General features: G+C 47.1%; 2 protein-coding genes across 6 annotated transcripts in view; one reads left to right on the forward strand and one right to left on the reverse strand.

Annotated features, from left to right (window-relative positions):
• Window positions 1–681: 681 nt before the first annotated feature.
• Window positions 682–9165, reverse strand: Gdpgp1 (GDP-D-glucose phosphorylase 1). Of its 5 annotated transcripts, none has more exons than XM_008852796.3 (3): window positions 8820–9165; window positions 5404–5478; window positions 682–2491 (listed from the first exon to the last, which is right to left on the reverse strand). In XM_008852796.3, the coding sequence occupies exon 3, from the start codon at window positions 2481–2483 to the stop codon at window positions 1326–1328; it is 1158 nt and encodes a 385-aa protein (XP_008851018.1). In that variant the 5' UTR covers window positions 2484–2491; window positions 5404–5478; window positions 8820–9165; the 3' UTR covers window positions 682–1325. The 5 variants fall into 5 exon arrangements, with proteins under 5 accessions (XP_008851018.1, XP_029411820.1, XP_029411819.1 ...); XM_029555960.1 differs by having other exon boundaries at window positions 8741–9165; XM_029555959.1 differs by having other exon boundaries at window positions 8651–9165.
• A 67-nt stretch (window positions 9166–9232) lies between these two features.
• The window catches only part of Cib1 (calcium and integrin binding 1), a 5478-nt gene continuing 2243 nt past the window's right edge, over window positions 9233–12467 (forward strand). The window contains exons 1-3 of the mRNA XM_008852797.3: window positions 9233–9505; window positions 9637–9671; window positions 11033–11141. Of these exons, the coding sequence (XP_008851019.1) occupies window positions 9455–9505; window positions 9637–9671; window positions 11033–11141 (195 nt within the window). The 5' untranslated portion in view covers window positions 9233–9454. The remainder of the gene's footprint in view (window positions 9506–9636; window positions 9672–11032; window positions 11142–12467) is intronic.

Below are 12467 nucleotides of genomic sequence, written 5' to 3' on the forward strand. Positions count from 1 at the left end.
TCTTCTAAAAAAAAAAAAAGTTGCCAGGCATAGTGACTCACATCTTTAATCCCAGCACTTTGGAGGCAGAGACAAGTGAACCTCTGTGAGATCAAAGCTAGTCTAGTCTACATAGCAAGTTGTAGGTTAGCTGGGGCTACAAGGAGACACTGCCTCAAAAAAAAAAAATCTAACAGAAGTCAGGCATATGTCACACATCTGTAACTTCCAACATTTGAGAGGCTGAGGCAGGACTGTGAACTTGATACCAGGCTGGACTCCATAGAGAGACTGTGTCTCAAAACGAACAAAAATCAACTCCCTGAAATCTGAAAGAATTCTCAGGAATTCAGAAAACAAACAGCAAGCTGAAACAGGTGAGTCTTTGCTGCAGACCTATCACTTGTTCTCTATTCCTCCTCTTTTCTAAGATTTTATTTTTATGTGTATGAGTGTTTTGCCTGCATGTAAGTGTACCAGGTATGTGCCCTGTGCCTGCAAAGGCCAGAAGAGAGCACTGGATCCCTGAAACTGGAGTTAGGGACAGTTGTTAGCTGCCGTGTGGGTGTTGGGATCCAAACCTGGGTCCTCTGTAAGAGCAGCCAGTGCTTATGACCTGACCCTACACGGTGAGGTTGTTCTCTGACCTCCACGTGTACCATGGCACATATGCACTCTTGCATGTGTATACACACATACACATTTTTTTTTAAAGGCAGTGTAAGAGTTTCACACTCCTGACTTGATACATGGACTTTGCCTTTGTTATGAAGCATTGATCTTTACTTGGATGGCTTATAAATGCACCCAGCATGGAGCTGGCACTTCTGCTGTGTCACCTTTGCTTTTTTTTCTTCACCCACCATTTTTTTTCCCAATAGATGGAGTCTGCTATGTTTGATACCCCCTGGAGCTTGTTTAAGAAAGATCAGAGGGTCTGGTGAGATGGTGAGATGGCTCAACAGTAAAGGTTCTTGCTGCCAAGCCTGACAACCTGAGTTTGAGCCCCAGGATCCACACGGTGGAAGGGGACAATCAACTCCCACAAGTTGTGTTCTGACCTCCACATGTGTGTCATAGCATGTGCATGCTCACATACCAACACACTGACAAATAGATAAATAAAAGTAAAAAGAAGAAAGGTGAGAAGGAACAGAATTAGAATACATTCACTGGATTTATTCCAAGGTTTTTCCTTGGGCCACAGACCCAAGCATACCAGTTTTCTTTATACTTTCTCTTGGGCTAAGAGGAGGGAAGGCAGTCATTGAAAGAAATGCCCAAATGCCCATGTAGCACAGCCCTCAGGCCTCACATCAGTTATCAAAGAAAAATCTCCAGAAAGCTCACAGCTCTTCCTGGGCCATCAGGGCCACAAGAGCTGCCTGTACCTCATCTGCCTGAGTTTGGGGCAGCAGACAGTCCTGAATGAGGGCCACTGCAGCTGCCTCAGTTAAGCTACTAAAATCCTGGGATGTTTTGACAGGGAGGTGGCCAGCCAGTTCACAGAGTGCAACATTGAAAGCACCCCCTTCCTTTATTCCAAAGCTGGACTTCCGGGCCCACAGAATTACTCGGATACCAGTGAGGTCGGAGGAAGATGATGCCTGTCCTGGTGGAGCTCCCCGAGTCACAAACAAGTTATGTGCAATTTCATGGTCACTCAGATAGTCTGTGGCTCGGCATACCCTGTTGATCAAGGCTTCCAAGTCAGGCCCTGGCCCGCTAGAGTAGAAGAGGAAGCCGGGAGCTGGGAGGGCCTGCAGCAGATGCACATAGCCCTTCAGGTCCAGAGGTGTGCTTGGTGCACCCTCCACAGGCAGTCTGTGGGCCAGGTAATAGCCGTGCAGATGGAGGTGGTTCACAGAGGCCAAGCCCCCCAGGCTGTTGAAGCCCACCCGGAAGCCAGGGTGCAAGCTCAGTAGCACTGCCTCCAGCCCGGCCCGCAGCACTCCAGGCAGTAGGCGTTGGGGAAGCCCTAGAGCAGGCTCAGGCACCAGCAGCACATGGCCCCACTCCAGGGGACTGACATTGATCACCAGGAGGATGTCCTCTTGTTCTGGGGCAGCTAGGCCATCAGACTCCCGTTGCAGACGAAAAAGGACCTCTCCAGGACGGATTTTATTAAAGTTAAACTGTTCAGGGTCAAACTCCTGCCTCACACTCTTGATATTCTGGGGGCGCCTCCTCTGTACTCCTCGTTCTACATTCAGCTGAGCTACAAACCCCACAGAACCAGGGAGGGTTTGAGTCTGCAGATCTTCCAGGCGATAACGAAATAGTCCCAGCTCTACCCGCTGCCTCCATGCAGAGCAAAGGGCAGAATCGAAGCGGGACAGCGGCAGGCTGCTCAGGGTGCTGGGTGCATTCCTTGGCCATTGGATTCCCTCCACTGCAAGTTCCTTCTGTCCATAGACGAAGTCTGGAATGCCATATTCTTCCCAGTCCTCAGGGTTGGGAGGGAGCAGATAGGAAGTTTCCTTTGAACCATATGCAACAGCCATGAAGGGACCTGCAACCATAGAGATGAGAAATACATAAGTACACAAGAGCAGCCCATTTCCAGAGATTTTTTTTTTTTTTTTGGTTCTGCAATAGGATGAGTCCTTTGGGTATATGCCAAGGAGTGGTATAGCTGGGTAATATGGTAGGTTTGTTTGTTTGGTGTTTTTGAGACAGGGTCTCTCTGTAGTGTGGGCTGGCCTGGAACTCACTATGTAGACCAGGCTGGCCTTGAACTCACAAAGATCCACAGGCCTCTGCCTCCCCAGTGCTGGGACTAAAGGCGTGCCCCACCACGCCTGGCAGAGATTCTTATTTTTGAATAGTATTTTTGTTCTTATTATAAAAGTAATATATAATATGTACCTTTGGTGAAGTATTTAGAAAACACAGAAATTATTCATAATTCATCACAATAAGTGAGTATGTTTTTACTGAATTAAAAACATATTTTGAGGGGCTGGTAGATGGTTCAGTTGATTAAGTGCCTGCAGGGCAAGCAACAGTGTCTGAGTTTAGATCTGCAGAGTCCTTGCAGAAGTCAGGCATGAGGGCATGTCCCTATTTTCCCAGCCTTAAAGATAGGGGGCATGGAGACAGGTAGATCAGAGTTCATGGCCAGCCAGCCTAGCTCAATCAATGAATCAATGACCTTCCGGTTCAGTGAGAGAGTGTCTAAAAAAAGTGTATGGGTGGGCAAGATGGCTGAGTAGGTAAACATGCTTGCCCCCAGGACTGATGACCTGAGTTCAATATCCTGATTTTGATACTTAGAACCCACATGGCAGACAGAGAGAACTGACCTACAAGTTGTCCTCTGACCTTTGCACATGCACCATAGCTTATGCACCCACACCCAAATAAATAAACAAATATAAAAAATTCAAATAAATAAAGGTGGGGAGTGATCAAGGAAGACAATGTAGATCTGGGGCTTTCATACACATGCACATATACACAACACCACATATGTGCAAAATAAATCAAAATGTATACATATATTTTCTGCAGGGGCTAGAGAAATGGCTCAGTGGGTAAAAGAAAACTGATTGTTGTGCAAGCACAAGGATCTGAGCTCAAATCCTCAGAGCCCATATAAAGCCAGGCATGCTACATGGCTGTAATCCCAGTGATCCTACTGTAAGATGAATGAGGTAGGTGAGGGAGGTAGAAGGTCCAAGATTGTCCTGACTTCCATACATACAGCAGGTACAGACCTGTACATACAAGCATATCATATCGTCAAATACACACCATATACAGCATACACACACAATCACACACACACAGTTTTTTGATGGCTGTGAATGTAGCTCAGTTGGTAGACTTTTGGCTAGAATGCACTAAGCCTTGGGTTTGATCCCCAGCAGAGCAAAAACTGAGTGTGGTTGCACATGACTGTGATCTCAGCACTTGGAAGGGGAGGCAGAAATATCAGAAGTTCAAATTTATCATTGGCTACATAGTCAATTTGAGGTCAGCCTGCGCTATATGAGATTCTTTTTTGGGGCTGGAGAGATGGCTCAGCGGTTATGAGCACTGGCTGCTCTTGCAGAAGACCCGGGTTGTATTCCCAGCACCCACATGGTGGCTAACAACTGTCTGTATAACTCTAGTTTTAGGGGATCTAATGCCTTATTCTGACCTCCTTAGGCATTGTGTAACATGGGTGCACTTACATGCAAGCAATACACTCATATACCTAATATCAAAAATATAATAACAGCAGGGTGTGGTGGCACACACCTTTAATCCCAGCACTTGGGAGGCAGAGGCAGGCAGATCTCTGTGAGTTCAAGGCCAGCCTGGTCTACATAGTGAGTTCCAGGACAGCTGCGGCTACAGGGAGACCCTGTCTCAAAAAGACCAAAAAGATATATAAAAATAAAATATTTCAAAAAAAGATCCTTTCTCAAAAAATAATATAGGCAGGTGTGGTGGTGCACCACTTTAACTCAGCACTCAGGAGGCAGAGGCAAGTGTGAGATGGAGATTAGGCTGGTCTATTACAGAGTGAGTTCCAAGCCAACTATGGCTACAGGAAGATCCTGTCTCAAAAAACCCAAACCAGGTGGCTGGAGAGATGGCTCAGTGGTTAAGATTGCTTTTATAGAGGACCTGGGTTTGATTCCTAGCACTCACATGGTGGCTAGCAACCATCCTTAACTCCAGTTCCAGGAGATCTGATGCCCTCTTCCGATCTCTGTGGGCACTGCATGACATGAGTGCACTTCCATACATTACATGCAGGCAATACACTCATACACATAAAAAATAAAAATAGTGCTGGGCGTGGTGGTGCACACCTTTAATTCCAGCAGAGGCAGAGGCAGGTGGATTTCTGTGAGTTCAAGACCTGCCTGATCTACATAACAAGTTCCAGGCCAGATGGGGCTACAGGGAGACCCTGTCTCAAAAAGACCAAAAAATAAATATTTAAAAAAAAAATAAAAAAAAGACAAACCAAATGAAAGACAAAAATACTGGGCTGGAGAGAGAGAGCTCAGAGGTTAAAAGCATGTACTGTTCTTCCAGGGGACTGAGTGGTTACCTTGGACAGTTCACAATCACCTGTAACTCCTAAGGGATCCACTGCCTCCAGCTTCCAAGAGCTCCTGTACTCACGTGCACATACCCACACACAGATTCACACATATATACATAATAAAATAAATAAATTAATTAAATAATTTAAAAAAATATAGAGAGAACCAGGTGTGGTGCTGTACACTTGTAATTTCAGCACTTGGGAGGCTAAGGCAGGATTACAACTTTGAGTCCAAAATGGCCTATGTAGTGAGCTCTGCCTAAGAGAGAGGGAGGGAGAGAGAGAAAGAGAGGGATGGAAGGCAGGGAAGGAGAGTCAGAAGGAAGGAGGGAAAGAAAAAGAGAGAAATAAAGGGGGAACAAAGGAGGCATTACCTCAGTTGACCAGTTTCAGTTTCAGTCTGGGTTCCTTCAACTTTGCTGGTCCAGATATTTCACACGCTCACATTACTAAAACAAGAAAAACAGGTAATCAAAATAACTTATTAAAGTCAACCTAGAGTTTAATGGGTATTAAGTTTTTATTAAGTTTTTGTTGTTGGCCTTTTTTTTGGTCTTTTTGAGACAGGGTCTCCCTGTAGCCCCAGCTGGCCTCGAACTCAGAGATCTGCCTGCCTCTGCCTTCCAAGTGCTACTGATTAAAGGTGTGCACCACCAAGCCTGGCTGGAGTTGTTTTTCAAAATTCAAATATAAATGGCCAATATTTTTTAAAGTGCTCAGTCTTTAGCCATGAGGGGAATGCAAATTAAATTACTCTGAGATTCTATCTCATCCCTGTCAGAATGATTATTATAAAGAAAACAAATGACTTCTGGGCATGGTGGTGCACACCTTTAATCCCAGCACTCAGGAGGCAGAGGTAGGCAGATCTCTATGAGCTCGAGGTCAGTCTGGTCTACATAGTGAGTTCTAGGTCAGCTGGGGCTACAGGGAGATCTTGTCTCAAAAAAAAAAAAAAAAAAGAAATGAGAACAAATGCTGGTGAGAGAGTGGAAAGTGTAAGCTGATGCAGCCACTATGGAAATAAGAGTGGAGGCTTCTCAAAAGTTAAAGATAGATCTTCTACATGACAGCTATATCACATATACCGGAAAGACTACTACACAAATACGTGCTTTTCTGTTTATTGATGTTCTGTTCAACTATCCAGTCTACAGGAGGTGGATTCAGGAGGATAAGAAATTTAAGATGGCTGGGTGTGGCACACCTTTAATCCCAGCACTCGGGAGGCAGAGGCAGGTGGATCTCTGTGAGTTCGAGGCCAGCCTGGTCTCCATAGTGAATCCAAGACAGCTGGGGCTACAGGGAGACCCTGTCTCAAAAAGACCAAAAAAAAAAAGAAAGAAATTTAAATTTAAGATGACCTTTTACTATACAGTGATTCAGGCAAACCTGGGTTACATGAGCCCATCTCCAAAAAAAGTAACCACTAAAATAAAACATACATTTGAAAATGTAACCCAGGCAATAAAAACAAAATTATTTTACAAGTAGCACAGCTTCTCCCCACCCCTTTTAGGGCTGGAGCCAGAACGCCGGACCTTGCACATGCTAGGCAAGCCTCTACCACTGAGCTAGCTACACATCCAATGCCAAGACTCCACTCTTTTTTTTAAATTAAAATTTTTATTTATTATTTTTATTTACTTATTTTTATTTTTTGGTCTTTTTGAGACAGGGTGTCCCTGTAGCCCTAGCTGGCCTGGATTCACTATGGAGACCAGGCTGGCCTCAAACTCAGAGATCTGCCTGCCTCTGCTTCCCGAGTGCTGGGATTAAAGGTGTGCGCCACCATGCCTGGCCATTATTTATTATTTTTATTTTATGTGTATGCATGTATTGGCTGCATGTAGGTAAGTGCACCCATGTTGTGCAATACCTGTGGGAATACAGAAGAAGCTGTTATATCCCCTGGAACTGGAGTTATGGACAGTTAGCTGCCATGTGGGTGCTGGTATTTAAACCTGCATCTTCTACAAGAACAATCAGTGTTTTTAACTGCTGAGCCATTTCTCCAGCCCCTATTTATTATTTTTATTTTAATGTGTATGACTGTATTGCCTGCATGTATGTAAGTGCACCCATATCATGCAATGCCTGTGGACGTCAGAAGGGGACGTAGGATCCCCTGGAACTCGAATTATAGACAGTTGAAGCTGTCATGTCGGTGCTGGGAACTGAACCTTGGTTAAGGGTAGCCAGTGCTCTTAACTGCTGAGCTATCTCTCCAGCCCCTTGTTCTTTTTTAAAAAAAAATTTATTTTTAAATTTTATGTGTATGAGTATATTGCCTACATGTATGTAAGTGCACCCATGTTGTACAATACCCTAAGAAGTCAAAAGAGGGTGTCAGATCCCCTGGAACTGGACTTTATAGACAGTTGTTAGCTGCTATGTGGGGGGTGAGAACCGAACCCAGGACCTCTGAAAGAGCAGCCAGTGCTTTTGACCACTGAGCCATCTCTCCAGCCCCAAGACTCTACTCTTGAAAGTGTATCAGGGGTTATAGCACAAACATAAAAAAATGAAAGTATCAACTCAGGGTTTTCACAGTATTAAGACCTAATTAGCAACTAAGTATGGTGTCCCGTATCTGTAATCCCAGAACTTGGGTGGTAGAAGCAGGGGAATAAAAATTCAAGGCTAATCCTCAAAGATCAATTTTCTGGCCACCTCAAAAGCAAGCTACAATGTGGAGAAATCCTAGGACTGATGACGCTTTACTCAGGCAAACAGAAGATCTAGCCTCAGACTAGGGGTCAGGCAGTTAGCTACTTTGAGGCTGATCTTGATGTCCTCTAGGCCCCAGCACTAGGGCTAACAACCATCTCTCTCACTTTGGGAAAACACCCATCAGGTACATTGGAAGGTTCCTCATTTAAGGAAAAGACAGCAAGCCTACTGCCAAAGTCCTTGCTGTTTCTCCCGTGCTACTGAAGCAAACAAAAATAAAGGCATTTGATTTGTAAAGTTAAAAAAAAAAATCAAGAATGAATCTGTATTAGGTTCCTCAGGAGGAACAGAACCGATAGATTGAATGTATACTAGATTTATTAGTTTGGCTTACACAGTCTGGTCTGGTTGGTCCAACAATGGTACCATCATAAGGATAGCTGTCTCAGCAGTCCCAATCTGCCACAGAAGGCCTGAAGGATTCTTGGAGAGCTGTTGGTCTTTAGTCTAAGTTGGAAGCCCTAAAAAGCTCATTCTAATATCAGTGAAGGAAGGAAGGCAGCAGTAGCAGCAACAGGATAGATGAATGTGTCAACAAGAATGAAGGCAAACAGGCAAAGTTCCTTCTTACACCTCCCTCTTATGGTCACTTTTAGGGTAGCTCTACCCACTTCAAATAATCTGATCAAGAAAATCCCTCACAGGAGTGCCCAGTGTCCTGCCTTCTAGTTGACTCCTGATGCAGGCAAATTGATAACCATCACAGATTAACCATCAGAGAATCCACCTTTTCCTTCCCCCTCCTAGCAGCTTGGAATCCTCACTTTTTCAAGCAGTATAAATTTGTTCAGGCATACATCTGTTAATTATTTATTGAGTATCTACAATGAACCAAGCATTGCCCTGGAGGTTGAGAGGGGAAAAAAGCAAATAGGTAGACCAACCTACTTTATTGTTGGAAGCTTGCACTTGGCGGATGCAGACATGTCAGCTGTTAAGGATGAGCACAGCCATGGGGGACCTGAGGACCAGACTGACCTCTAAGTGCCTGCAGGAGTCCGTCCTCATCACTGAAACTGGACCTATGTATTTCCACGTTTGCAAAATGGGCGCCTACCTTGCCGGCAGTTTCACGAATGGGAGATAACTGGGCACACGCTTGACATCCAGCGGGTCCTCAGTCAACAGCTTCAAGAGACAGCAAGTCAAGCTACTGCTGGAAGAGATGGCACCGGGGAAGGGGACTGCAGCTAGTGCCCAGTGAGAAAGTCTGGGAAAAACCCTTTGGCAGAAGGAACCCGGAGCAAGTCTTGACGTTTCCGGTTACTCTGGTAGCAGGAACTTCCCAGGGCGCCTCTCATCACACCGGGGGCAGGACTCAGGCAGACGAAGCAGATAAACCTCAAAAAGCCCTGGAGCCTACCCGGAACACAGGAGGGCGCAATATACTTGACGCAGGCGCAGTATGCATCACGCGCGCTGCTCACCCGTCTGTCCCGCCCACTTGGGGGCGGGGGCCATGATGCCTGGGCCCCGCCTCCAGCTCGCTTGGGGCGGAGGGGATCCCGGAGGTGGCCAGAGAGCTGAACTATGAGCGCTCTGGTGCGGGAGGCAGGGGCGGACCCCGGGGCGGAGTCCCCAGCCAGCAGCGGTTGCCGCGGGGACGGGGCGGGGACGCGGCCCCGAGGGCGGAAGTGAAAAAGTTACCGGCGTCCCGCGGAGAGTTGGTAGAGCTGTGCGCGCGACGCGGCGATGGGGGGCTCGGGCAGCCGCCTGTCCAAGGAGCTGCTGGCCGAGTACCAGGTGCGCGGGACGCGGGTTCTTGCGGAGCTGGCGTGGGGGCCCGCGCCCGGGAGCGGGAATTGGGAGGAGGCGGTGGGAAGGCTGCGGCCTTCGGGCCCCTTGCTGACCCCCAGTCTGGATTTGCCTTCCAGGACCTGACGTTCCTGACCAAGCAGGAGATCCTCTTGTGAGTGCTGCCCCGAGCCCCGCCTGCGACCTTGGGGTCCCCTAGGCGTGGCTTCGGGGGGCGCGGTCCTGGGGGTGGGCAGACTGGGCACCCCTCTTTCGAGCGAGGGGCAGGGCTTGTGGGAAGAGAAGTTTGGCTGGGCTGGGCTGAAACTGGAGGACAGGAGTCCCGGCCGCTGCTTTGCACCGTTCAGTCACCTCCGCATCCAGGAAGAGTTGGGCGCAACTTGAGCCCGGCTAGCCTTTGCACTGCAGAGCTTCCTGCTCTCTTCTGTGAGAAAGTTGCTGTAGCTCTACGCTGACTTCCCCCGCTGGCGAAACCAGAGCTGCCATGAGCCTGGCTCGCTCTTCTCCCAAGTTTACCTGATTAATATAGTAACCGTTAACGCTTTCTGAGCACTTACTCTGCCCTGAGTGATTCCTACATTACCTAAATCTTCGGGAGAGAGGTACAGGAACAAGTAAACGGGTTCAGAGAGGTCTGGTGACTTGCTTATAAAACACACTGAAAGTAGATTTGATGGCCAGGCGCTGGAGTTAGGAGGTTCCTGGGCTTCTGATGACATTGACAGTTCCAGTGGGAAGGAAGTGAGGATGGGGTCCAGGAGTGAAAGTGTGATCGTAATTTTGCTTCATTCTCTCTATCAGTGCCAATTTAGGCCCCTTCCCCAACCTCTCCATTCCTCGGGAGTCTCTGAAATTGTTACTACAGTTGTTAGGGTCCGGAGCCCGGGCTCCAGCAGTCCTAACAAGCTAGGTTGGGCCACCTGTCCTCAACAGACTGGTACGGAAAAGTAAAAAAGTGAAAAGCAGAGAAAGGAAATTTACTCAATGTGGTCACTGTAGGATGAGCAATGAGGTCCAGAGGTCCAGGGACACCCCCAACCCCGAAGTCCATCCTCATGTCTAGCTAATGAGCTTTAGGTTTAAATATAGGGAAAGGAGTGGGAGAGATGGTTCAGTGGTTATGAACACTGACTGCTTTTGCAGAGGACCCAGGTTTGGTTCCTAGCACCCTGATGCCCTCTTCTGGCCTCCCTGGTCATTGCCTGCATGAGTGCACTTACATGGAAAACATATACATACAATAAAAATAAATTACAGAATCAGTGCCCAGCTTACTGTCTTCAAACACACAGGACTTCAGGAGGGTCCTTGGTAAATAACCACCCTAACAAGGGACTCCTGGCCTCTGCTGTTCTGTGACTTCCCTTTGGCTGAAGGTTGTCCAATGACTCTGAAGTCATGCGTATGTGACTTAGCTCCACACCTGGTGTATACAGCTTCCAAAGTGCAAGTGGGAATGTAATACAGGGAGACAGATTGGTTGAGGGTGCCAATAAGTTCCCCTCTTTCTGCCAGAGCCCACAGGCGGTTTTGTGAGTTGCTTCCCCAGGAGCATCGAACCATGGAGGAGTCACTGAATGCACGTGTGTCCTTTGAGCAGATTCTCAGCCTTCCAGAGCTCAAGGTGTGGGTCCTCTACCCCCTCCACCCACCCATCCACCCTCTGCTACACTCCCTAACTCTTCCTGCCATTCCAGTTGACATTATGGACCCCATTCTGGTCTTTTGTCTGCTTAACCGTAATTTCTTGGTGGCAAAGACTAGTAAATTCACTCAACAGCATTAACTAGAATGATGCTTTTCCTTCCTCTCCTCTTTTTCTCTCCTCTTTTTTGTCTTTCGGAAGTGCTGGGGGGATTGAACATAAGGCCTCATACATGCTAGGCAAGTGCTACATCCCTAGCCCCAGCCCTAGAATGGTACTTTTTGTTTAGTTCTGTTTTGTTTGTTTTCAGATGGGGTTTCATGTAGCCCAGGCTGGCCTTGAACAGCTGATCCTTCTGCCTCTGCCTCCTAAGTGCTGGGATTACATGCATGAACTACTACGCTCAGCTAGTATGGCGCTTTTCAAACTGGGTCTCAGTTACTTTTGAGTAGCTGTGAGAAAATACCTGTCAAAAACAACTTAAAGGAGCTGGGCATGGTGGCACATGCCTTTAGTCCCCGCAGGAGGCGGAAGCAGGCAGATCTCTGTGAGTTCAAGGCCAGCCTGGTCTACATAGTAAGTTCCAGGACAGCTGGGGCTACAGGGAGACCCTGTCTCAAAAAAATAAAAACAAAAAACCCCCAAAACAAAAAACAAAACCAAAAACCAACCAAACAAAAACAACTTAAAGGAGGAAAGATTTATTTTGTTCACAGTTTCAGAGGGTTTGGTGCATAATGGTGGGGAGGGTATGGTAGGGCAAAGCAGCTCATATAGTGGCAGACCAGGAAGCAGAGAGAGAGAGAATGCCAACACCCAGTTGGGTTCTCCTTTCCCCTTTTAATTCTATCCAGGGCCCCAGCCCAAAGGATGGTGTGATCCACATTCTGGGTGTGTCTTTCCCTTCACTTACGCCTCTCTGGAAATGCCCTCACAGAAAATCCAGGAGTGCCTCACCACCATGTGGGTGTTGGGAATCAAACCTGGGTCCTCTGCAAGAGCAACAAGTGCTCTTAACCATGGAGACATCTCTCCAGCCCACCCCTTTTTTCCCTTGAGACAGTGTCTATGTAGCCCTGGCTAGCCTTGAATTTGCTTTGATCCTTCTGTCTCTGCCTTTTGAGCACTGGCATTACAGGCATGCATCACCATGCCCAGCTTGCTGTCAAATTTCTATACAAAGAGGCAAAGAGCCTGGCTCTGTAGCAAAGAAGTTATTCATATATATATATATATATATATATATATATATAAAAACATATATGGGGCTGGAGAGATGGCTCAGCAGTTAAGAGCACTGACTGC

This window comes from Nannospalax galili, unplaced genomic scaffold (assembly GCF_000622305.1).
Source record: "Nannospalax galili isolate Female #2095 unplaced genomic scaffold, S.galili_v1.0 scaffold185, whole genome shotgun sequence".
In the NCBI taxonomy this organism is placed as follows: Eukaryota; Metazoa; Chordata; class Mammalia; order Rodentia; family Spalacidae; genus Nannospalax; species Nannospalax galili.

Bases quoted from the DNA above. Each gene is read 5' to 3' on its own strand.
- Gdpgp1 (XM_008852796.3), bottom strand. From the start codon at position 2,483: ATGGCTGTTGCATATGGTTCAAAGGAAACTTCCTATCTGCTCCCTCCC.